Source organism: Hordeum vulgare, chromosome 7H (assembly GCF_904849725.1).
Source record: "Hordeum vulgare subsp. vulgare chromosome 7H, MorexV3_pseudomolecules_assembly, whole genome shotgun sequence".
Classification (NCBI taxonomy): domain Eukaryota; kingdom Viridiplantae; phylum Streptophyta; class Magnoliopsida; order Poales; family Poaceae; genus Hordeum; species Hordeum vulgare.
The window spans coordinates 539,013,133-539,039,474 of NC_058524.1; the positions used below are offsets into that span (position 1 = coordinate 539,013,133).

Here is a 26,342-nt window from a genome sequence, read left to right on the forward strand (position 1 = left end):
ATGAAGATATCCAAGGCAACGATTATGCATATAGGCATCACGTCCGTGTCAAGTAGACCGAAACGATTCTGCATCTACTACTATTACTCCACACATCGACTGACTCCTTCCTGCATCTAGAGTATTAAGTTCATGAAGAACAGAGTAACGCATTAAGTAAGATGACATGATGTAGAGGGATAAACTCAAGCAATATGATGAAAACCCCATCTTTTTATCCTCGCTGGCAACATTAAAAAATGTGCCTCGCTACCCCTACTATGTCACTAGGTGAGGACACCACACGATTGAACCCAAAACTAAGCACTTCTCCCATTGCAAGAATTGCCAATCTAGTTGGCCAAACCAAACCAATAACTCGAAGAGACTTGCTAACATATGAAATCATGCATATAGGAATTCAGAAGAGATTCAAATAATATTCATAGATAATATAAACATAAACTCACAATTCATCGGATCTCGACAAACACACCGCAAAAGAGTATTACATCGGATAGATCTCCATGAAGATCATGGAGAACATGGTATTGAAGATCAAAGAGAAAGAAGAAGCCATCTAACTACTAGCTATGGACCCGTAGGTGTGGTAAACTACTCACGCACCATCGGAGGGGCAATGGAGTTGATGTAGATGCCATTCGTGATTAATTCCCTCTCCGACAGATTGTCGGAAAAGGTTCCCAGATTGGATCTCATGGGAACAGAGGCTCTCGGCGGCAGAAAAGTCTTTTCGTGGCTCTCTTCTGCGATACGGGAATATTTGAGAATTTATAGGCCGAAAAATAGGGTCAGGAGACCTGTAGGGGACCCACAAGTTAAGGGGCGCCCCCTAGGGCGCGCCCTGCAGGTTTGTGGCCTCCCGTCAGGTGCCCTGCCCCCTACTCCAAGTCTTGTGGGTTTTTTCTGGTCCAAGAAAACTCATTCCGGAGATTTTATTCCGTTTGGACTCCGTTTAATATTCTTTATCTGCAATACTCAAAAACGTCAAAAAAATAGAAACTGGCACTAGGCCCTAGATTAATAGGTTAGTCCCAAAATAATATAAAACAACATATTAATGCATATAAAACATCCAAAACAGATAATATAACAACATGGAACAATAAAAAATTATAGATACGTTGGAGACGTATGAGTTGTCAATTGCTTCAAGATGCATGCACATCTTGTTCTTCTAGTAGGGGTAGTACGTCCCTTCAAATGTAGGACAACCCATAGATACCTTAATCATACCAGGAGTCGACATAACTAAAACTCCAGGTGGTTAAACCAAAATCACACACAATAAGGGAGTACCTTGCTCTGGAACCAATTGAAAGTGCGTTATATCGACTAGAGGGGGATGAATAGGCAATTTTTACAAATTCGTCACTAAGGAATTGCTCGTTGAGGAAATTGTTGGAAATATGCCCTAGAGGCAATAATAAATTAGTTATTATTATATTTCTTAGTTCATGATAATCGTTTATTATCCATGCTATAATTGTATTGATTGGAAACACAATACTTGTGTGGATACATAGACAAAACACTGTCCCTAGCAAGCCTCTAGTTGACTAGCTCGTTGATAAAAAATGGTCAAGGTTTCCTGGCCATAGGCAAGTGTTGTCACTTGATAACGGGATCACATCATTAGGAGAATCATGTGATGGACTAGACCCAAACTGATAGACGTAGCATGTTGATCGTGTCATTTTGTTGCTATTGTTTTCTGCGTGTCAAGTATTTGTTCATATGACCATGAGATCACATAACTCACGGACACCGGAGGAATGCTTTGTGTGTATCAAACATCGCAACGTAACTGGGTGACTATAAAGATGCTCTAAAGGTATCTCCGAAGGTGTTCGTTGAGTTAGTATGGATCAAGACTGGGATTTGTCACTCCGTATGACGGAGAGGTATCTCGGGGCCCACTCGGTAATACAACATCACACACAAGCCTTGCAAGCAATGTGACTTAGTGTAAGTTGCGGGATCTTGTATTATGGAACGAGTAAAGAGACTTGCCGGTAAACGAGATTGAAATAGGTATGCGGATACTGACGATCGAATCTCAGGCAAGTAACATACCGAAGGACAAAGGGAATGACATACGGGATTATATGAATCCTTGGCACTGAGGTTCAAACGATAAGATCTTCGTAGAATATGTAGGATCCAATATGGGCATCCAGGTCCCGCTATTGGATATTGACCGAGGAGTCTCTCGGGTCATGTCTACATAGTTCTCGAACCCGCAGGGTCTGCACACTTAAGGTTCGACGTTGTTTTATGCGTATTTGAGTTATATGGTTGGTTACCGAATGTTGTTCGGAGTCCCGGATGAGATCAGGATGTCACGAGGGTTTCCGGAATGGTCCGGAAACGAAGATTGATATATAGGATGACCTCATTTGGTTACCGGAAGGTTTTCGTGCATTACCGGAAAAGTTTCGGGCTCATCGGTAGTGTACTAGGAGTGCCGGGAGGGGTGCCGAGGACCATCAGGAGGGGTGTCACGCCCCAAGGGGTCTCATGGGCTATGGGAAGAGATAAACCAGCCTCTAGTGGGCTGGAATAAGTTCCCACTAAGGCCCATAAGGTTTGAGAAGGAAAAAACACAAGGTGGAAAGAGTTTCCAAGTGGGAAGGTGGAATCCTACTCCAAGTAGGATTGGAGTAGGGCTCCTCCACCTCCAATTTCGGCCAAACCTTTAGGTTTTGAGGCTGCCTCCTCCCCTCCCTCCCTCCTATATATAGTGGGGTTTTAGGGCTGATTTGAGACAACTTTTGCCATGGCAGCCCGACCACATACCTCCACGGTTTTACCTCTAGATCGCGTTTCTGCGGAGCTCGGGCGGAGCCCTGCTGAGATTAGATCACCACCAACCTCCGGAGCGCCATCACGCTGCCGGAGAACTCATCTACCTCTTCGTCTCTCTTGCTGGATCAAGAAGGCCGAGATCATCGTCGAGCTGTACGTGTGCTGAACGCGGAGGTGCCGTCCGTTCGGCACTAGATCGTGGGACTGATCGCGGGATAGTTCGCGGGGCGGATCGAGGGACGTGAGGACGTTCCACTACATCAACCGCGTTCACTAACGCTTATGCTGTACGGTCTACAAGGGTACGTAGATCACACATCCCCTCTCGTAGATGGACATCACCATGATAGGTTTTCGTGCGCGTAGGAAATTTTTTGTTTCCCATGCGACGTTCCCCAACAGAAATTGCTAAGAGACGAAACACTAGCAACGAAATATGTACTCAAGTGCATGCGAAACATAGGAGAAGCATATTCATCATGATAAAATGAAACATACAGAGAGCACAGGTAGCGTGAAAACAAGATAAGCACGTGAAGAACAAGGTGACTGTAGAATTTGAGATGAGGAAATTGAGAAAGTCTTCAGTCAAAGTCTTCAAACAGTAATGATTATTTCATGGGCAAGTACTTGAGAAAATAGATGAGTTGGGGAAATAGAACCAAGAGTTCGATGAAGAAACTGATTTGATGACCCAGTTCCAACTGTTGTGATAGTCGCACGTCTGGTTTGGAGTGCCTTGGTATTTAAACCAAAGGACAAACAGTCCGAGGACACACAATCCTTACCGTACTCTCCTTGAGCTAAGGTCACACAACCTCGCCCAACACTCGTGGTAAGTCTTCAGGGTAGACTTCCAAACCCACACAAACTCGGTCACCCGACAATCCACAATTTACTGTTCGATGCTCTAAACCATTGACGCCTAACTGTCAGCAAGAACACGATCTTCAAAGGTAACAAGCATCGGTTTCACACACGAACAATCTCTTCAGTGATGCTTAATCACTTTGGGTTTTGGTTTTGGTTTGGGTGTTTGGGTTTTTCCTTGCTGATGGTTTTCTCTCAAAGTCCTTGGAGGATGGGATGCTCTCAAATGACAAGTGTCAAGTTCTCTCTCGAAGCAGCCAACCAACTAGTGGTCGTAGGGGTGGCTATTTATAGCCAGGGAGCAATTGCGACATGATATGACATAAATGCCCCTAATGATATGGTCGTTATGTGCATAAGATTTTGGGGACAGCTGGCGCAAAGCACAACAACATTCAAAAAATTTGAACTATGAAAATCCTGTGATGTATTATGTTCCTCACTTGTAGGTAATTCGCATTGGAGAAATCCTAACTCCTCAGCCAAAACAATTTCCTCAAAGTTGAGAAGAACTTCGTCTCTGTTACTAAAGAAATTGACTGAACTTCAAGAGATTTCCAAAGGCTTCACTCGAAGGATTAGTTATCTGTAAGCTTTGAGATGAGCATCACTTGGAAATTTTTCCTTAATATTACCTTGACCCCATTTAACAGTACGGTGTTCATATGACTCAAAATAAAGGAAATGAAACTACGAAAACAAAAGTCTTCATGCTTCAAAATCCTTGCATCAATATCTTCAAGGACACACCAATTTCCTCACTTTCAAAATCTTTAGGAAAGTGTCAAAGTCTTTAGTTGGAGACAATCATTTTTAGGGGTCGACTTTCTTAGAATATATCAATCTCCTCAGTGACTTATAGAACATGCGTACACTCACAAATATATTAGTCCCTTAACCTATAAGTATTCAATACACCAAAATCACTGAGGGACACTAGATGCACTTATATCCAACCAAAAGGATGGCTAGGAACTGGGGGAGGGGGATGGGAGAAGAAGAATCTAAAAGGGGTGGGGGCCAAGGTGACGAAGAGGTTTGGGGACACCATGACGGAAAATGAGGAGACACACATTAAGTGCAATGTCGTGAAGGAGGAATGGAAGATCAAGAGGTTTGTAAAGTTTATGAAGGTGCAAGACAAGAAGACCAAGCTCCAAGAGAAGAAGGTTAATTAATGCCAAGATCTTAACCATAAAGATGTGGGACTTGGATCCAAATGTGATGAAGATTGTGCAAGCATATCGTGATAGCATGCTGAAGAGCTGCACAAACACTCCAGAGAAGCCAAACACAAAGATTGAATACTTTGGCATGGACAACCAGATTGGGCGACAACTAAACCTTCGTCTTTTGGGATTGGTTAGATGTAGAAACTAGACAATACCCCACGCGTTGCAATGGGATGGTAGTGTGATAAACAATTTGTAAGAGAGAGGCACACGATAAGGAAAAAAAGAGTAACAAAGTAAAAATAAGAAATGTTTTGCAGCAGAAGATGGCTTGGATTTAATGTGTAACTCTTAAATTGGTATCATCGTCTTGCCGCACCAACGTCAACCACTTTCCGCACCCCGTACAATCGTATAGTACCCCTGTTGATCCAGGTTATGCGAAAGGATCGAGCAAGGGAAGGAAAAAATCACGAATCCTCGTGAGGTCATGAGGTCATTGCTATTTATTAGAAGACTCATGTTAGAAGGACATATTATAAGGGAATGAAGCAATGCCTTCAACTATTCCTGCTAGATTTGTTTCGTGTAGAAGTTGAATATCAATGAGATGGTGGGGATGTGAACAGACAATCGATTATGTTGCTTCTTTTTGTATGGAGGAGCTAATGACCTCACGGTTGGTAAACTGAAGCAAACAAAAATAATAAAAACATAAATGATGACATGACATCACGATGGGGCAGGGAAATTTAGTAGTTTAATTGCATGCTTGCTAAAATGACATCATAGCTGAGTTGTCATGTGTGCATGCCAAGATAACTAGAGTAGTGAGGATAACTCTCTCCCCACACATTACTACGATAACTTCGATAAAAAATGTGTAAGTAGTTGCTAAAAATAACTAAATCTATTAAGAATAAAGTCTAAGCTTCAAAATTAATAAAAGAAAGTGTCTAAAAATAGAATAAAAACTTTTAAATTACAGTTATAAATGTCATTTCAAACAAAAATGTGAAGGATGACTAACATGAATATATGATGTGACAGTGTTATATGCATAGACTAATGCAAAAATAATTGTAATTTATAAGTGAAATGCATGACTCTCTTATGTGTCGGATTTTGCATGACTTAACAGGAGAAAAGACGGAAATGCATTGCTTAGTGAGACGTTGAGGTGGAGGACCAACTTCTTAAGAATGTAAGACCCGAACATGTGGTGCTTTTTAATCGTGATTGCATTTGTTTGCATCTATTTATAAACATGCTAAAATTTTATTGATCTAAATATGCGTGTCAAGTGAAGGAGGCTGGACTTGAGGCGTATATTTGGTGCACATGTTCGGATGGCCACCCTTTTCACTCTATACACACACGTTGAGATGTGTTCACATACATTTGACGTGTCCTTTTTTGTGAACCGCGTTGGAGTTGCCCTAAACTCCCTACAAAGAGAGGGTTGCAAGAGCTCCATACTGCCTTTGCGTGGATCCAACACGACATTCGGTGAGAGTGATGGTCTCCGGCCGTGTTTTCGTGCAGTTTAACTTAGAAGTCCTCGTGTTAGCGTTACAAGCATAACAAAATAAAATTTGATGAATGTGATGGGTGTTTATTTTATGGTGTCGGTCGTTCCTTGTTGATCCTCTCTATACACCTTCTTAAAATTCAGCGTCCCCGCATCGAATCATTAGGCTGCTATAGCTCAATCGATACACAATAAGATGCTGCATGACCTCGATTCTGATTCATTCTTCGTGCGTTAGGGAAATGCTGACGTGTTTCGAATGGTTTTATCTTAATTTTGAAAAAAGTATTCATTTTCTAGAAACATGCAAATTCTGTACAAAACCACACATTTTTTTACAATCATTTACTCCACCTCTAAAAATATTTATTTTTATAAAAGAAAGAAGAAAAAGTAAACAGGAAAAGAAAAAACGCTGGAGAAAACCGAATAGATATGCCGCAAAAACCGCTGCGGTCGCCTGGGCTCCCTCTCTCTCTCGTTCGCGCTGGACCCAAAACCTACCCGTCCCTCTCCTCCACCTCTCCCAGCAGTCTCTTCCCCCCTCCACCCCAAAACCAAAACTGCCCCGCCCCGCACCGCGCCGCCGCCGCCCCCATCCCAGCCTCCTCCTCCCCACCCTCTCCCGTCATCGCCCTCGGCTCGACCCGAAGCGAGGGCCAAGGAGGCAACCACGCCCACGCCCCTAAAACCCTAGAGGGTTCCCCCCCGTCGCGATTGATCCAAGAACCGGCGAGTTCGCGCGCCGGGGCCGGGCTATTGCCGGCCAGGACTGACATGGTGAGTTCCGCCCTTTGCTAATCCAGGTTTCTTGATTCGATGCGGAAGGATTTCTCGATCCACTCTTCTCGGCTGACTCTTTGGCCGTTTCTTGGATTCTCGTGCCGCAGTCGTCGGACATCAGGAAATGGTTCATGAAGCCGCACGACAAGAATGCCGGTGCGGCCAAGCCCTCTGCCGCCGGCGCCGCCGCGGGGGCGCCCAAGAAGCCCGTGCTCAGCATCCCCGAGAAGGCCGCGCCATCTTCGGTAGAATGCTGACTTCTTTCTTTTTCAGTTCTTCCTTCATCTGGTTGGTTCGATGCGTTTCCTGGTCTTCGTCACCAGTTTGTTTTCTCTAGCATTGCTGTCCGGGATGCAGTGCATCGTTTCAGCAACTCGATTTTCCTCGGTCATACAGTTTAAGAATTCTAGATTAATGCATTTCCCGCGGCAGTAGCCCAACCATGACCTGTTAAAATCCTTTATTCCTTCTGCTAATTAGTGTTGGAATCTTTTGTGCAAACCATACATTAATATCGTGTATACAGGATGACTACCCAAAAAGATTCCATATTTAATTTTGGCATGCACTGTTCATACAGTTTAAGAACTGACTTTGATGTTTCATGTCTGGTTGTGCACCACCAGTCCATGTTATAAGAATGTATTAACAGATAGCACTGCCAATCACATTCTGCGTATATTCTTGCACAGCCATCGCAGTTTGACCGATGTCTCGCTATAATTCTTTTGTTGTTTCCACTGACCTAAATTATTTGATGCCCCCCAGTTTATAGACGTCATCAGTAATCAAATGCTCGATCTGATCATGCAGGTGCCTGGTAATCAAGATGCTTCAGCTAGAAGGAAGACAAGCAAGTACTTTGCACCCAAAACAGAAAAAGATGCAGATGTTGCTGAGAAGAGTTCGTCTAAAAGAAAACTTCAGAAAAGCAGCGAGGACCTCGAGAATGACATCAAGCCTTCCGCAGCAAACAAAGTCCTTAAGGATGAAGAAGATGATGACGATGACTTTGTGTCGCCTTTGAAAAAGAAAACTCCAGTGAAGCCACCACCATTGAAGAAGTTGAAGGCTGCATCTAATGATGATGACCAGGACGAAAGGATGGATGAAGATGCTGAGACCCCTTCCAAATCAGCTGGAAGGGGAAGAGGAAGGGGAAGGGGAGGAAGAGGAGCAGGGGCAGCCCATGGAAAGACTACTAGTCATGATGATGATGGTGGGGATGACAGGATGGATGAAGATGCTAAGACCCCTTCCAAAGCAGCTGGAAGGGGAAGAGGAAGGGGAAGGGGAAGGGTTGGAAGAGGAGGAGGAACGGCTCATGGAAAGACTACTACTGGTCTTGATGATGAGGGTGAGGAGGATAGGATGGATGAAGACGACAAGACCCCTTCCAAAGCAGCTGCAAGGGGAAGAGGAGGCAGAGGAGCAGGAGCTACTCCTGGGGGAAGAGGTAGAGGAGGTGGTGGGAGAGGTTTCATGAATTTTGGTGAAAGGAAGGATCCCCCCCACAAAGGGGAGAAGGTAATTCATACTTCTTGTCAAGTCTCTGAAAGGCCCAACCCTAAACCGTTCATTCCATGTTCTGTAGGAAGTCCCAGAGGGTGCCCCTGACTGTTTAGCTGGTCTGACATTTGTCATAAGTGGTACCCTTGACAGGTGCGGGTTACTTTCTTCATTTTTTATACCGAACTGTTCTGTTTTCTGATCATGCAACGGCCAGTGCACGTAATTATCTTAACACTTCCAATTTCCTTTGTTGAGATGATCTGGCCAGTAAATAATCATAATTTTCTGTTTATCTGTAGTCTTGAACGGGAGGAAGCGGGTGATCTAATAAAGCGTTACGGGGGCCGTGTTACCGGTTCAATTAGTAAAAAGACGGTATGTGTAGTATTATAACAGTTGCTGCTGTAAGTATGAATGGCTTATATCTTTGTTGACAACTTGACATCGCTTGTTGGCAGAGTTACCTATTGGCTGATGAAGATATTGGGGGAGTGAAATCTAATAAAGCAAAAGATCTGGGGTATTACTTGATAGCTTTATTTTGAGAAGGATTCTGTATGTTTGTTTTTGATTGTCACTGCTTGATACATGCTCACGTTTATTGCAGCGTCCCGTTCTTGACTGAAGATGGCTTATTTGATATGATCCGGAAATCAAAGCCTGCAAAGGCTCCTGTAAACAAACATGAAGGTAACAGCAATTCAGAAAAGCTACAGAAGTCACAGACGAAGAGCTCTCCAGTTAAAGCTGAAAGAAGAGGTAACTAGGAACTTCTAAATTGTAATGCATCTATAGTTTATAGGACAAACATAATCCTGTTTAGTTGCATTAACCTGGAACTTAATTATCGTTGTAGTTCTATCTTCTTACTCCTAACTTTGTAGTAGATGTTAGGTTGATCCTGCAAATAACATGCCATTGGTATGATTTATTTTCTTAATATTGACGTTTCTCATGATGTTGATGCTTATGCATATCCTGATTTTGAATTTTTAGCTGTCGATCAAGTCGGTGCCATGGGCAAGAGTACTCCCTCAAAGAGTAACAAAGAAAGCAACTCCACTAACAACCAAAAGGTCAAGGTTGTTGACCGCGGTTCTTTGCAATGGACAGAGAAATATCGGCCGAAAGTTCCAAACGACATAGTTGGCAACCAATCAATGGTGAGAAATTCTGCTTTTTTGTTATTTTGGTCATGTACATCTATGCACGCGTAACTTAGTATGAATGATTGTTTTTCTTCTGGGGATCATTGACGAACTTCTAATGTATATAGGTTAAACAACTTCATGATTGGTTGAAAAGTTGGGAGGGTCAATTCCTTCATTCTGGCCAAAAGGGCAAAGGAAAGAAGCAGGTCGATGGTGGAGCTAAAAAAGCTGTATTGCTGAGTGGACCTCCAGGTATTGGTAAGACTACAACTGCAAAAGTTGTTAGTCAGATGCTTGGATTGCAGGCCATTGAGGTGTGTCTTTGTTCTTACATACTTCACTTATTTATCTTTCAGGTAATTATGTGTTCTTTATTTACCTTTGGGTCATAAATTTAATGAGTAATATATGCATAACAGGTTAATGCAAGTGATAGCCGTGGTAAAGCAGACTCCAAGATCGAGAAAGGTGTTGGGGGGAGCACATCAAATTCTATCAAAGAGCTTATCAGCAATGCTACTCTCAATTATAGTGACAACCGGTCTGTACTACAATATCATGAACTTTTGCACTTTGATTCGTTTTTATTGTTATATGAAGTGTGGAGCAATTTCACAGGACAAAGAAGCCTAAGGCTGTACTCATCATGGATGAAGTTGACGGTATGTCTGCTGGTGATAGAGGTGGAGTTGCTGATCTTATTGCCAGCATCAAGATATCCAAAATTCCTATAGTTTGCATTTGTAACGATCGTTATAGCCAGAAGCTGAAGAGCCTTGTAAATTACTGTTTGCTACTCAACTTCAGGAAACCAACAAAGCAGCAGGTTATTTCATGCCACCATATTCTAATCATTTATGTAAATTATTGTTTGCTTTCCTACTATTGCCCTTACCTATGAAAACTGAATTGCTGTTCTCAATTGCTTGCTGCTACCCAGTTAATCTGATAAAATCCGCATGCTTAATCTTTTTTCTGAACATAAGAAAATATGGTTATATTCATTTCGGTATTTTTTCTTCTAATTGTAGGCAAAACTTGCTTCTTTTTTGAATTTATGTTTTTTCTGGTTTACTTCTCCCATCTCCTCACACTATATACTAATACGGGGCAGGTTCAGCACTATATGTATTTCTAACAATTTTTGTGTGTGTTTTGGGGTTGGTTTTAAGTTTTAACTGTTGTATTCAACAGATGGGTAAGAGGTTGATGGAGATTGCCAGAAAAGAAGGTATTCAAGCTCAAGAGGTGTGTTCACGTTCTCAGGGTTCTGTTCTTACCGATGGTCAAAACTTCAAAAATAGTGGAAACATATCTAACCTAATTCAATACTAAATCACAAAATATTCTTTGCATATTTCACGTTCAGTTGCTAATATATGGTTTTCTCATCTGCTAGAATGCAATGGAAGAGCTTGCAGAGAGAGTACATGGGGATATTCGCATGGCACTCAACCATTTGCAATACATGAGTCTCTCCCAGTCTGTGGTCAAATATGATGATATAAGGTTGCGTCTTAATAGTAGCTCAAAAGATGAAGATATCTCTCCCTTCACGGCTGTGGACAAGTATACTTCCTTTTTAGTATATCATTGTCATTCTATGGAGCTTTTTAGAATTTTTATTGTCAGTTTTTCAACGATCTCTTCATGTTTATTGATTGATTTACGTTGGGTGTGAAAGTATGTATCCTGTGTAATTATGGAAGTGTTAAGGATGAACAAAGTTTTCCTATGACTTATTCTGCTCGCCCTGTTTTTATCTTATTAATGCAAATGTATTTGATCTGGTCATTTTTTTTAGGGATGGGTTACTTTTTATTAGCATTGGGAACATATCACATTCTGGTATGGCAGATGGGTGCTTTTGCTCTTCTTTGCATTTCATTATATTATACTCCCTTCGTCCCAAAATAAGTGACTCAAATTTGCACTAACTTTAGTACAAAGTTGAGTTATTTTTGAGTCACTTATTTTGGGACGGAGGAAGTATTAAAGATTTCTTACTGGCTTTAAAACCAAACTCCACCATCTTCCCAGTTTCTACTGTATATCGGTTGGAAAAAGTACCTGATTTAAGTACATGATGATGCTGGTGCTAAATGATGTTGAGCTCCAGTTAAAGGTTTCATTTGTTGCTAAATTGATTTAGGATAAAACATTTGTACATGTACTGAGCTGCAGCCCTAGAAGCGGTCAAAAGAAGATGACACCCTAGAGATTTTTGTATTTTTAGGAGAACAAGTCTCAGTAGTTTTTTGTAACGGCTAAACATGTCAATTCCCAACTAGTTTAGTCACTTGGAAGTTGGAACTGTTTGTCCCTGCAATTAAATTGTCAGTTCACTTTTACCTTTTTTATATAGATTTGCTGAGGTGATATTTTTTCATTTACTTATTTTCATGCTCACTCCTGTCTAATTAAATGTATCTATGCTTATACTTGGTTAATTGCTTGAATGGCTTTGCAAAACCTAGTATTCTTCATGGTTATTTATTCAACTTTCAGGCTATTCGGTTTCAATGGTGGGAGACTAAGGATGGATGAGAGAATCGACTTGAGCATGAGCGATCCTGATTTAGTTCCCCTTATTATCCAGGTTTTGAAACAACTTGTTTTTGTCATCTGTGCAAATGTTTTTTTATTACCATATATTTCTTTTCTGTGTACAGAATGCAGAGCTACTTATGCTTGTATAATTGTCATGAAAAAATTCCACTTTTTAACCCTGAACTAAGGCCAAAATTCACTTTTCAACTGTGAGCTCTAAAACCGTTTGAAATGCAACCTCGAACTATTGGAACAGCCAACTTTCCAACCTCAAGCAGTTTCTCAAGTGGCTTTGACTGCTGTGGATGCCATGCAGATGCCACTAAATGCCACATCGCTACCATGTCATCAAATCCTTTTCTTTTACATGTTTTTACCAATATTTCTTCCATTTCCAGTACTTTTTTGTTATTTTTTAAAATACAGATGAATAGTTTGTTTGGGTTGTTTATTTCAGTTTTGTTTGTTCATGGTGGCAACATGCCAATAATGTGGGTAGAGCTCATGGTCGATTTTTTTTTAAATGTTGACTCTTTTAAGTTATAAAGTAATCCCTAGTCTTTTATAGCATGCAATTTAAGTGTTGAGCCTAAATTGCATCTATGTTTTTTGTTGCAAATTTAGGTCTTGTTTGCTTTAAGACCATACCACAGCTAACCCTTAGACAATACATGGTAACTGAAACCACAAGTGTGGCGGATAATATGTTTATGTGGATGAGAAAGTGTGGCAAGCCATAACTGTGGCTAGAAACCAAACACACACCTGACAAATTGTAGTGTGCCTAAGGTTATCCATCAGATTACTTTTGTTTCTTTACTTTTTTGGATTGATAGGTAGAATAAGTATATCTACAGGACTGCGAGTAGGTAACCATGTCACATGCCACACCCCTAATCATTATGAGCTAAGCTCAACTGCTAGTGATGCTTGGAGGCCGGTCGCTCTTGCTGAAGCCCACAACTGTGCCTCTGGACTGTTAGTGCATCATATAACTTAGGCTAATATTTTTGAATTGGTCAGCAGGAAGGCGTTCCCATTTCATAGCAATGCTGTTACAGCTTTGCATATGTTGACATGTTTCTCTTGGAAAGCTTGGATGCTAGATTCATTTTTTTTCATCATCTCAGCTATTATTTGAAAGAAAATTCCAGCTATTAGTTGCTGTAATTGAACTACATGTGATGGTTGAGTTGGTGTGTACCAGAATTGTGTGCAAATATATGCTTTAGGACAGCTTCTGTCTTTGAATTATCGTGACCCTAGTTGCTTCTATAGCTTCTATCAATAAGCCTGGTTATATTCACGTGCTAATATGTGCCATTATAGGAAAATTATATCAATTATCGGCCTAGTGCTGTTGGGAAGGATGACAGTGGAGTTAAAAGAATGAATTATCTTGCCCGTGCCGCTGAGTCTATAGCGGACGGTGATATTGTTAATGTGCAAATAAGAAGATATCGACAGTGGCAGCTGTCCCAAGCTGCTTGTTTGGCTTCATCAATAGTACCGTATGTGCATTGATCTTTCCCAATGGTTAATATGTAGTCGTATTGATTTATTCGAATGTTTCAACGCAGTTTGCTAACCTCTTTCAAAAAATTTCAGTGCTGCTTTGATGCATGGAAATAGAGAAGTCCTTGAAGCAGTAAATTTCAACCCTAACCATCCATTACTACTATTGACTACATTCAATTTTTGCTGAATTTTAGTAGACTGAATTGGATACTGATTTTTTGCAGGGTGAACGAAACTTTAATAGGTTTGGTGGATGGTTGGGCAAGTACTCAACTACTAGCAAAAATAAAAGGCTACTGGAAGATGTCCATAGTCATATTCTTGCATCACAGCAAGCTAATTTGGATAGGTGGGTATTGTCCAAAATTAGCTTGCTTTCTGCTGAATCCTACTTTGTTAAGTTTCTGGATTAGTAGTAGAATTGGTACTTACCCTGGAACCACCAAAACCATGTTCTTCACTGGTAAAGAGTAGGGTACTTATGTACATTGGTTGTTGGATAATCGATATGAATCAGAGAACAAAAAAAAAACAAGCCATTGATTTTCTTGGCTAATTGCTTTATTACTTGTAACCATGATAAAATGATATGGAACTTTCAGCATGAGTTAAGATAAAGACAACATTATCACCTGCTAGGAAAAATATATGTGCCATGTATTTCTTTTTAGTGGCCAGCCAACTATTAGTTGCCGGACATGACTTGCTCATTTTCCAATGTAACTTAACAGTTAGCGAATTAAAGGGTGCCTTACCCTTCTTTTAACTTGCCTTGGTCACATCTTCGAGATGGAAGATTATGATTTTCTATTTCAAAGACCGTAAAGGCTTTTGTGCTATGTTTCATTGTAGTCTCAGTCTTATAATTGTTGGGATCTGCAGGGAGGCGTTGAGGCTCGATTATCTCACTCTTCTCTTGAGACAGTTGACTGACCCACTGAAGACAATGCCTAAGGTATTGTTTATCATAATCATGATCTGATATATGAATAGACTCCATATGTCGCTGTATCCCATGATATGTATTCTTTTGTACTTGGAACATTCCTTTTTTGGATTATTCTTGATCATTCACTCAATGAGTGAAGCATAAAATTGACTTTTTGTTCAAAGCTTCCACAGAAGATTCATCGAAGTACCATTTGTCAACTGCTGCACTTGTTCAAGCATATTGCTTCATATTGTACGAATTGTGTACCTTGACAGGTCTGCTCCTTACGAGGAAGTAACACGTGATGAATTGGCTAATTGTATTTTTAATAAAAAGGAGAGGAGCAATCTTATTTTTGTTATTTAAGGATTTTGTCATGGGGCTATGCGGGGTTTGACACACAAAGGCTTGCAACCTTGCATGCTTTCTCAATTCAACTATTATCATCTTAGAATTAGTATTCCTTTCGTTGGCAAAATATGCACTCTGCACGCCACTATTGGTTCTTGTTTGCAATGCAGTAATCGCGCATGGCATCTCCCATGGAGAAACCTTTATCTGAGAAACCTGCCGGTGATCTTATATTTGCAAATTCCTGCAGGAGGAAGCTGTTCAAAAGGTGGTTGAGTTTATGGATACCTACTCTTTAAGCCAGGAAGACTTTGACACGCTTGTTGAATTATCTAAATTCAAGGTTGGTTATTATTCTAAAAGCTGCCTGATGGTATTCATTAACTGTCTCTTTGAGTGTCAATTTAGTTAACAGATAATACAAATACTTAAACATATTTGGTTTAATGTATTGCTAAAATTATCCATTGCGGATATTCTAGATGATGCAAACTATGTTGCACTGTGCTAATGATTTTGAGAACGTGTTTGTAGTAGTTGCATCTGCAACTGTTGCATTTATCTTCTGTGTAATGTTTTCATAGGTTGCATCGTGGGAGATATAAAAATTGCTTGAAAACATCAGTGAAATATGAAGCCCGTGCTGGTGTGGAACTGTGGACATGAAATATTCGTGCAATAGTGATGAGAATACAGAGACATGTTAAAAAATACAACAAAGAAACAATGGAATCTACTTGGTCTTACAATGTACTGTATGTTCGAAAGTGCTATTCTGAGCTCGAGCTTATGTAGTGCCTGTATGTTTCAGTATCACAGTATTTGCCATCAACTCCACAAGCCTATGTAGCTTGTCAAAGATTAGGTCCTTTATTTGTTTTAAGGTGCATCGTTGTTCAGTTCAGATCTTTATCGTTACAACTCAGTTCACTCCTCAAATTAATTTGTCGAACCATCCAAGCAGGCTAATATCTTAGTTGAGTATAACGTTGTTTCAATGTCTGCAGGGCCATCCAAATCCTATGGATGGTATTCAACCAGCTGTTAAAAGTGCCTTGACGAAGGCATACAAACAAGGAAGTAGCTCTCGTGTTGTTCGATCAGCAGATCTAATAAATATCCCTGGCATGAAAAAAACTTTAAAGAAACGAGTGGCAGCAATCCTGGAGCCATTGGATGACAGTTTGCCTGAAGAAACTGGAGTAGCATCTGCAGAAGGTGATGAAGAGGAATTGTCTGAAACAGAAAATGATGGTACGTGCTTTTTCCTCGGTAAATGAATATATTGTACCGAAAGAGAATCTTTAATTTTTGAATGTTTGCTGTTGTACATATTGATTAGTGTTGTAAATGAATACATTTTAGGATTGCAAATATATCTGTTTATTTTTTTCTCTTCATTTTAGTACTCCCTCCGTCCCAAAATTCTTGTCTTAGGGCCTGTTCGGATTAGAGGAATAGGAAACATAGGTTTAGAACAAAACAAGGGAAAGGAAAAGGAAGAGAGATACAAAACATAGGATGAAAAACGCTGCAGGAAGCCACACCATTGACGTTCGGAACACAGGAGAAGGAATCCAGAACTTATGGTCCCAAGTTGGTTGGATGCTTGTGTATGTGAGCCTCAAGGTGAAAGATCAACCAATTTCTTACTGCTCATGTGGGTCCCTGCGTGCATGTCTCGGTAGCTTATTCCCTTCCACTCTCCCCGACCGCGCGAAAAAAATGAGGTAGCACTGGATGTTTGTTTTCCCGTGAAAATGCAGGTAAGGGAAACTTTCCGGAGGATCGATAAGGAGGGATTCCTTTGTCCCGAACGCCAAAAAATGCAACAGTTCCTTAGGAATCGATTTCCTCTACTTTTCCTGTACTTTTCCTTTGTTCCGAACAGGCCCTTAGGTTTGTCTAAAAATGATTGTACCTAAATACTAAAACATGACTAGATACATTTATATTTAGATAAATCTAAGACAAGATTTTTGGGACGGAGGGGGTACTAGTGAATTTTGAGCACATTGATTTCTCCTGTTTCTGTTTCAGATGAACTTGTGCCTGGTGACTCGAAGCCAAAACTGGACCTGCAGAGTGATAATAAGAAAGGTTATTTGTCATGTTCTGCCTTGTTTGATATTGTTGTTGCCGGGTCCAGGTGTCATCTTGGGATATACAACAAATTTATATGTTGGATTCCACTTGTAGGAATTCAAGTGCAGCTCAACCTGAAGAGCAATGGCACCAGCTCGAGCGCAAAGAAGGCGCCAGCAAGATCAAAAACTCTTGGGTCTGCAGGGAAGGCCGTCGGAGGCCCAGGCGGGAAGCGGAAGAAGTAGCCTACCGCCGCCCCGCCGCACAGTAAGCGACTAATATATATATGTATATATCCAAATGTCATGTAATACCTGACCTGTCAATCCATGTCCTCCTAAGATGCATTTTATATCTGATCAATATGCTGTTGGTTTCAGATAATGACTGGCTGGAAGTAACAAGAGACCCCAGATGGTTAGTTGATGTAGGGGAAACCTGTTGCCTGTTATCCCAGTTGTTCCCATTTGTAGGGGAAACCTGTTGCCTGCACTTGATTTGCTCTTGTGTTTCTCGCCCTCGCCGAGTCTGAAACGATTAGGTGTATTTTTCAGAGATGTAAACCTGAAACTAGAGAAGAACAACATCTGGATGCCTGGTTCTGCCCGTTCCCACTGAAATGAATGTTCGTCTAGCTTGCTGTAGATAACATGGTTGTAACCTGCGAAACGCCAAACAGGCAATCTCCTGTCATCTTCTGTTGCGTTCTTCATCTCGTCCTACAGCGCGTGGTGTTGGTTGTTGCTCGTACGCGTCGTTAAAAGACCAACCGCCATCCTTTTGCCATTCCAGGCTTCGCTGTCTGCCCTTTTGTTAGTTTGCAAGTCCTTTTTGTGAGGATCCGTCGGCTCGCTAGTCACTGGATCCTGGATCATGCGCTTTTGTTCGCTGTATGATTAATAATAGCATATTTTTTATTCCATATGATTAGTATTAACTCACTTAGGTAGCCGTTGCTTTCACACGACACGTGGGCATGAGCCCCAAAGAATGTTAAGGTGTAAGCCCCAAAGAATGTTAAGGTGTAAGTGTGACCCATCTAGCCTATGTTGCGTGTCCAGGTAACGAACCGCTATATTCGATGCTTAGAGCAAGTCTAGTAGAACCCCCAAACTCTTAAATTCTGAAAAATAACCGCTTTTTTACCGTTTTCGTCGACAAAACGACGTAGACTAGAACCCTTAAACCCGTAAAATTTTTTAAAGGTCGAACCTGCAAACCGAATCTCAGCCTGTAGAAGTGAGGGTTGGGAGGGCAAACCCAATCCCAACCCGCACTCCTTTTCATCTCCAGCGCAGGAGGGAAAACCGCCCGTCCCAGCTCCTCCCGCTGCCATGGATCCACCGGCCGCCGCCTCGCCCCCGCCAGCCGCCCCGCCCGCCCAGGCCGTCGCCGCGCACGCCCCGCCCGCCGACGCGCCGGCCTCGCCCGCCCAGGCCGCCGCCGCGCCAGCCCCGCCCGCCCAGGCCGCCGCCGCGCCAGCCCCGCCCGCCCCCGCCCCGCACGCCCCGGCCACCGTGGCCGACGTGGTGGCGGCGACACACGTCGGGGCCAAGCGGTGGCGGGCGGGCCTCGCACCGCCTCCTCCCGCCCCGGCCACCGCGGCTGCCCCGGCCACCGTCCAGCCCGCCCCCGCGAAGAAGAGCCGACCGAAGGTCTCCTCGCGTGGGCCGCGAGGGGCTTTCTCGAAGGCCGCCGGCGCATCCCCGAAGCGGAAGAAGGTCACAGCGCGGAAGAAGCCCGCGCCCCCGGTCGTCGCCGTCGCCGAACCTCCTCCCGCCGTGCACGAGGTGTTCGAGGAAATGGCAAACCCAACCTCGTTCATGGACCTCCTTCAAGACGCGGAGGTGGCGATGGCGGTGTGGATGACTCCAATGGAGGTGCTTGATGGACGTGCAAGTGGTCTAGGAAATGGCGCCAAGTGCAACTTTTTGGTGATGGTGTCGATGAGAGGGAGAAGATGATGATTGTGTGATGTAAAAACTATTAAACCATGCATCAATGATCTTTATTTCCGTGTTTGTTTGAAGGTTTATTATGTTTGTCTTGTGAAAATTATGCAATGACAAATGACAGTCTTAAGGTTTGGGGTTGGGGCAAAGACTAGAACCCTCAAACCCAACCCTTACCTGTTTTTCAACCCTTAAAAGTGTCAAAAATGTGCAATTCTCAACCCTTAAAACTGGTTTTTGTTTTAAGGGTTTGAGGGTTCTACTAGACTTGCTCTTAGCGTTGTCCTCACGTTAAGGGTGTGTTGTAAGTTTTTTTTTTTGCAACACAAATCTTGTTAAAAATATATTATAACAGACATAGTGTTGCATATCTTTTCCAACAAAGGTCTTGCTTCAAAAAAGGTTATTGCAACGGAAGTTTGTTTCCTTTTTTTGTAACAGCCGACTTGTTGCAGAATTTAATTTATTTTCATTTTTTTAATATCAGTGTTGTTGCGAAAGTAACTTTGTATCATAGATATCGTTGCAGAAAAATTATAACAAAGATGTAGTGGCCACACGGGCCATGCACGGGACACGTGGCATAAAGAGGCGACGGACGCCCGGTGCTGGATCAGTCATCGAATCTGATTGACTTCTTCATTTTTGCAACTTCTGCAACATAGACCATGTTGCAGAATTTTCTTGCAACGGATGTCATGTTGCAAAATACATTTGTAAGAGAGGTTACATAATTTTTTGCAGCAAATATTATGTTAAAAAAAATAGCAACAAGAATTATGTTGCATATTTTTTTTTGCCAGAGAGATTATATTACAGATTGTTTTTGCTTGCATCGCCGCATCGTTACATTATAACTGCAACATTCCCCATGTTTTAGAAACATACACTATGTTGCAAAATTTTAATAATTACAATGTGTGGGACTATCCGACATGTAATTGGCTCTCAACATGACGGATCGTGAGGCGTAGGTCCGTCGGTTGATTATAAACATTTCGCTTTTTTGTGACGCACAAAAACAAATTATTAGAATGAATGCAGCTACGTAGATCACCTGTCAATTTGCACATGTGAGATTTATTTTCCAACTTCGTTTTTTATAAACCCTCGCAATATGTTTTTTTTCCTGAAACGGAGGCAAAAGCTTTGCCTCATCTCATTAAATAGGGAGACAAACAAGGTCCTTTAAAATGTTACATGACCACACATGTCAGAACAACGAATCACTCTTTCGGTAAAATGTTACGTGGAAATTTAGCCCCGGCTACTACCCAAATCTAAGCCTCTTCCCTAACCTTTGCCGCCACATGGGTGGGCAGCGAGGCCTTGTTTTGGAAGACACGTGCATGCCTCTCGTTCCAGATCTCCCAACATATGAGTATTTGTAATAATTTTATCGCATTTCTCGAGTATCCCGGTTGCCCTTCGCCCGAATCCCACCATTGTTTCACCGTGCGTAAGTCGTGCCAAGAAGGAGTCCCTGATTGCCATCCCAGCCAGTCGTAGATCAAGTCCCAAACCCTTCTAGTGAAGCGACATTTGAACATCAAGTGAGTTGTAGTTTCCGGATCTCTCTTGCAAAGCTGTCAAGTGTCACAGTTTGGCCAACCTCTGCAAATCAATCTGTCCACTGTTTAGACTCTGTCCCGAAGAACCAGCTAAGAGAAAATTTGATCTTGGGTGGCGCCCAAATCTTCCACACCATCATGGGCATCTCAAATTTGATCAACCCAGCAAACTGTATTCTATAAGCGATGGTTGTGGAGTAACCACCATGAGCCGTGAATTCCCATCGAATGCCATCTTTGATGCCCGGGGCCAGCTGGACCTGAAGACACATGCCCCATAGGATGTAGAATTGTTGAATAATGACCATCGATATGCCACCCTGCGGGTTGATGTGACGTACCCATTCATTGTTATTCAAAGCCTTTGCCACACTACAACTGGTGCGCCTGGAAAGAGCGAATATGCCCGATGCGATATCCTTCGGCTTTTGCCCATTTAGCCATGGAGAGTGCTAGAAGCCGGCCGTCAAACCATCGCCAGTGTTAATTGTCGCTGTTGCATAAAAGAGTTCCCTATCTTCCTCGTCACAAGGGGTTTTGAGACCGACCCATGCTCTTTGCGGGTCCACCCAGGAAAACCAAAGCCAACGAAGCCTGAGAGCCCTGGAGAACTTGTCGAGGTCAAGAATGCCTAGGCTGCCAAGGTTGGTGGGGTGGCATACCGTCTTCCAGTTGACCTTACATTTGCCGCCTCACACCTGCTTAGTGCAATATGATTTTTTTCCTTTTGACAATATTGAGCTTCAAGGCGTCCGACAACAGTGTGCATGCATAACGAACTTAGATTAAACTTGACGTGAACATGCGGACAAATTTTGGTGCCAACAGCCAACGTTTGCATACCACGCAAGGTAAGAGAAAATCACCCCACCACTTGTTGCACAAATGCAAACTGGCTCAACGTAAATCAAGTAACAGTATTGTCGGCACTTTCAGAATAACCGTGAAAATACCCTAACACTTAGCATCTCCAGTCGCGTCCCCAAAAGCCCCCAGGCCTCTTTTTGTCAACGACACTAAAAAATCTGTCCAGTCGCGTCCCCTAGGACCTCATTTTTCGTCGGTTTGGGCTGAAATTGGCGCCGACGGTGAAAACACAATTGCTCCCTAAGGTGGATTTGTTAATTGATCACAACATATGCATCATTAGACCATTCTCCCACAAAATATCTCTGTCCAAAGCTAAACCAACAAAATCAATGCCACCAACTTTTTCCATTTGGCCCTACCGGTTTCCACTAAAGAGACCCTTTGCCAAACCCTAATATCTCGGTACCACCAACTTTCATATCGATGCCACCGAGATTCAGTGACCAACTTTCTGTTGAGCAATTCCAGGAATCGGAAATTCTGAGAATGGAATCGATCTCACCAAGATTTGGAAACTGGTCTAGGTCATGGTATCGGTACCACCGAAATTTATATATCGGTCTCAACGAGAATTCAAAAGTTGCCACATTTAGTGCAACTTGGTACCACCGAGATTCTTTTCGGTGTCACCGAGTTGGGCAATAATGTTGTAACGGTTGGATTTTGGGGGATGCCTATATATACCCCATCCACCTCCTCTCATTCGTAGAAGAAGCATTGAGAACACACTTACACTTGCGAGATCCATTTTTCTAAGAGAGAGCCACCTACTCATGTGTTGAGATCAAGAGATTCCAATCCAACCGTTTGAAACTTGATTTCTAGCCTCCCCAAGTTGCTTGCCACAATATCAATCTCTCATACCCCTGCCAAATCTATGAGAGAGTGATTGAGTGTTGAGCACACTATCTTTTGAAGCACAAGAGCAAGGAGTTCATCGGTCTACCGCATCTATTATCTTTTGGAGGGTGGTGCCTCCTTGATTGGTTAGGTGTCGCTTGGGAGCCTCCTACTTGGTGTTGTGGAGTTGAGCCAAGAAGTTTGTAAGGGTAAGGAGATCGCCTACTTCGTAAAGATCTACCGTGGGTGAGGCTTGTCATGTGTGGATGTAAGCCATGGTGGAATAGACAAGTCCACTTCTTCGTGGACCCCTTGTGGGTGGAGCCCTTCGTGGACTCTTGCAGCCATTACCCTCTGTGGGTTGAAGTCTCGACTAACGTGGACGTACGATAGCACCATCTATCAGAACCACACTAAAAATCACCGTGTCAACGTTTGCGTTTGATCTTCCTACCTTACCCTCTACATTACATTTGCATGTCTTTACTTTCCGCTGCTACACTCTTAGATATGCATGTGTAGGATGAACTTGACTAGTCATAATTGCTAAAACTGGCCCACAACTAAAATTAGGAAAATGCTAAGTTTTTATCTTGTCAAGTAGTCTAATCACCCCCTCTAGACATATTTTGGATTCTACAAGTTTTTGGTCTCCATTGCATTGGTTTCACAACCTAGGAGACTATGACGTCTAGTGAGGGAAATTATCACCGTAGAGGTCCATATTTTGATGGTACAAACTTTGCTAGTTGGAAGCATAAGATGAAAATGCATATTGTTGGTCATAATCGTGCCGTTAGGGCAGTTGTTCGTGTTGGTGTGCAAGGTGATTTCTTCGGAGAAGGAAGAGAACTGGATCGTGATGCGACAAACTGAAGATGTTGCAATACAATGCTCAAGCGTGCGATATCCTGTTCAACTGCCCGTGCCCCGTAGAATTCAACAAAATCAGTCGCCTTTAGAATGCAAAGGAAATTTGGGATACTTTGATTGATATGCACGAAGGTACTGATTCTCTCATGGAATCTAAGTTGGATGTGCTTCAAAGTCAAGTTCAAGATGAAGGATGGTGAAGGAGTCGCTCAGATGTACTCTAGGCTAGCTCTCATCACAAATGAGATTGCTGTTTTAGGAAGCAAAGAGATGACCGACAAATTCATCATCAAGAAGATACTTAGAGCCTTGGATGGAAGATACGACACCGTTTGCACATTAATCCAAATGATGCCAAACTACAAGGATCTCAAGCCAGCTAAAGTCATTGGAAGGATTGTTGATTATTAAATGTCACTCAAGGACAAAGATGAGTTGCACAACAAGTCAAGCGATGCTTACAAAGCTCCAAGTGATAATACCTCTACTTCAAATGACAACCTTGTTACCAACGAAGAGATCAACCTCATGGTCAAAAAATTCAACAAGTTCTACGAGAGTAGAGGCAAAGAGAGAATCTCAAGCTCAAGATATGATGAGAAGCGTTCGTCTAGTCGTGACCGAAACTGCTACAACTATGGAAAGCCCGGACACTATTCCAATGAGTGCTTGACTCCCCACAAATGAAGAGAAGAGTCACCTAGAAGACGAAGCGCAAGAGATGAGTCACCTCGTAGAGAGAGAAGGAGTAGAGAACGAAGATACTCCCGGAGAGGCAAGGAATCGGAGAAGAAGGACAAGTACACCAAGAGCATCTCAAGAAGAAGTCATCAAACTCACGTTGGTGAATGGGTTTCCGGCTCCGAGTATGACAACCAATTCGAGAGAAGCTACCACTCCAACTCTGATTATAGTCAAGATAAAGGTGTTGCTGGTCTTGCACTTGTTTCCTCCAACTCCTATGACTTATTTGATTCACCAAATGAAGGGATTCGAAACTCCATGGCAAAAGGCCCCAAGGTATCACTCCCCGAGTACCTTGACTTTTATAGTGATGAGGATGACTTGTTAGGAAAATATGACTTGCTCTTTGATAAGACTAGTGATAACATTGAAAATGAACTTGAAAATAATCATGCTAGTCAAGAGAAATCGAATGATGATGATAAGAAAGTGGTTGAACGACTAACTTAAGAATTAAACACTCTTAAGTTAGCTCATGAAACTACTCTAGAAGATCATAGAGAGGTTGCAAGAACTCATGAGAAGATACACTTCGAGAATCTAAATTTAGAGAAAGAGCTTGAGTTTCTAAAAGCAATCAGTGATGATATTTGAAAGAAGAGTTCTTCTTATCTAGCCAAACCATTACTCTTGTCTACTTTTCTTCCACAAGTCAAACCTAAGGACACTAGTAACAAAGGCAAGAAAAATTCTTCATCTAGTAACAACAACGCTTAAGCTAGATCAAATGATGTTGTTGCTAGTAGCTCTCTTGATTCCACTAATGATTCTCTTAGCCAAGTTACACTTGAGCAAGAAAACGATTTATTGAAAGGAATTATAGAGAGAGGCGTCTTGAAGAGTCTTGCCGAAAGTAAGCAATTCAAGGAAATTGTGCGCAAGCAAGGATGCCATCGGAAGAAGCAAGGTGTTGGCTACTTCAATGCCAACGTAGTTGAATGGGAAGAAGGTCACATTCCATAGTTTGTTCCTCAAGAGGAGAAGTATGATCCTACTCCTTCCAAGGAAACAAGCTTTCAAGATGACCTTCCGCCAATCCAAGGTCAAGTGGGTTCCCAAGGACCCTACTAGCACTACCTCATCTAGTGCTACCACAACTCCAAGGATCCCCATCAAGTTGATGTGGGTCCCCAAGAGCAAGAACTAGAGAGTTCTTGAGGGGTGACTCCACCAATGAAATTCATTCTTATTCATTTTGGCTAGAACTATATGCAATCAACTCCAACCATATGCATTAGTTCAAGGAGTCACACATTCCCTCAAAGGTAAGCAAGGGACAAGGTAATTAACGCATCTTTGGACATCATCTCACGTGCACTTCATTCCATGTTCATAGATATTCATGCATATTTTCCTTGTGCTTTGGGACTAACCCATGTTGGTGAGAAGAGTAAGAAACAACAAGGATTGCTCCCAACTCAAGATGATCTTCATCAACAATGAGCGTCCGCCACTACTACACCTACTTGAAGTCTTCTACGACAAAACCCAAGGTTAGTTTATCCCTCTTAGGGGGGATTTCACATCAAGGGGGAGCTTTACTCTAAGGCTTGAGTATCAACATCTCCTAAAGATGATAACACATTAATGCTTTATGTAAAAATGGTAGCCACACTTGTGCTTAATCGATGAGTATGACGTATGATCAAGTATTCTCACTTGGCTCCTAAGTCTATATACTCATATATAGATGACTTCGTCATCGTCAAAGTGCTTGATAGATGCTAGAATGTTTGTGCATGTTCACCATGTTTTATTTGACATCTTATTGTGTGAGCATGTTGGTATGCATATTTTGCTCATTCAAGGAGATTCAATTGTTGTTATTTGGCTTTCTATTTTATTTGGCCAATTCTCTACCTAATAATAAAGCAAATACTGTTTCTGGTCGTACGACGCTGGTGTTTTTGCAAAAAAGCCCCTGTATTTTCAAGTAATCAACCCGCTATCCTTCTGTAAGTCAGGTCGAACCGTTTTTTTTCGTTTTACGCAAAAGCCCCTATATATAATCCGAACTAACCCGCAGTCCCTCTTTTAAGTGACTATGAACCGGTTTTCCAATTTTACATAAAACTCCTAATATACTTCCTTTGTTCCTAAATATAAGTCTTTTAAGAGATTTCACCAAGAAACTACATACGGAGTAAAGTGAGTGATTCTAAAGTATGTCTATATACATCCGTATGTAGTCCCCTAGTGAAACCTCTAAAAGACTTATATTTAGGAACGG

General features: G+C 42.1%; 1 protein-coding gene across 2 annotated transcripts; it reads left to right on the forward strand.

Annotated features, from left to right (window-relative positions):
- The first annotated feature begins 6,857 nt into the window (after positions 1–6,857).
- Positions 6,858–17,906, forward strand: LOC123412767 (replication factor C subunit 1). Of its 2 annotated transcripts, none has more exons than XM_045105702.1 (23): positions 6,858–7,161; positions 7,272–7,409; positions 7,978–8,691; positions 8,759–8,826; positions 8,976–9,051; positions 9,135–9,196; positions 9,284–9,435; positions 9,673–9,839; positions 9,953–10,141; positions 10,247–10,368; positions 10,446–10,653; positions 11,022–11,075; positions 11,227–11,396; positions 12,336–12,426; positions 13,707–13,888; positions 13,986–14,025; positions 14,120–14,244; positions 14,778–14,850; positions 15,428–15,520; positions 16,185–16,431; positions 17,218–17,277; positions 17,377–17,550; positions 17,643–17,906. In XM_045105702.1, the coding sequence occupies exons 1-22, from the start codon at positions 7,159–7,161 to the stop codon at positions 17,505–17,507; spliced, it is 3,165 nt and encodes a 1,054-aa protein (XP_044961637.1). In that variant the 5' UTR covers positions 6,858–7,158; the 3' UTR covers positions 17,508–17,550; positions 17,643–17,906. The 2 variants fall into 2 exon arrangements, with proteins under 2 accessions (XP_044961637.1, XP_044961636.1); XM_045105701.1 differs by having other exon boundaries at positions 17,377–17,529.
- Positions 17,907–26,342: the final 8,436 nt, after the last annotated feature.

What these genes read in the sequence shown, in the direction of transcription:
- LOC123412767 (XM_045105702.1), top strand. An exon ending in AATAAAGCAAAAGATCTGGG is followed by an intron (nt 9,197 to 9,283) that starts GTATTACTTGAT and finishes CGTTTATTGCAG; the next exon opens with CGTCCCGTTCTTGACTGAAG. An exon ending in TAGTTCCCCTTATTATCCAG is followed by an intron (nt 12,427 to 13,706) that starts GTTTTGAAACAA and finishes GTGCCATTATAG; the next exon opens with GAAAATTATATCAATTATCG.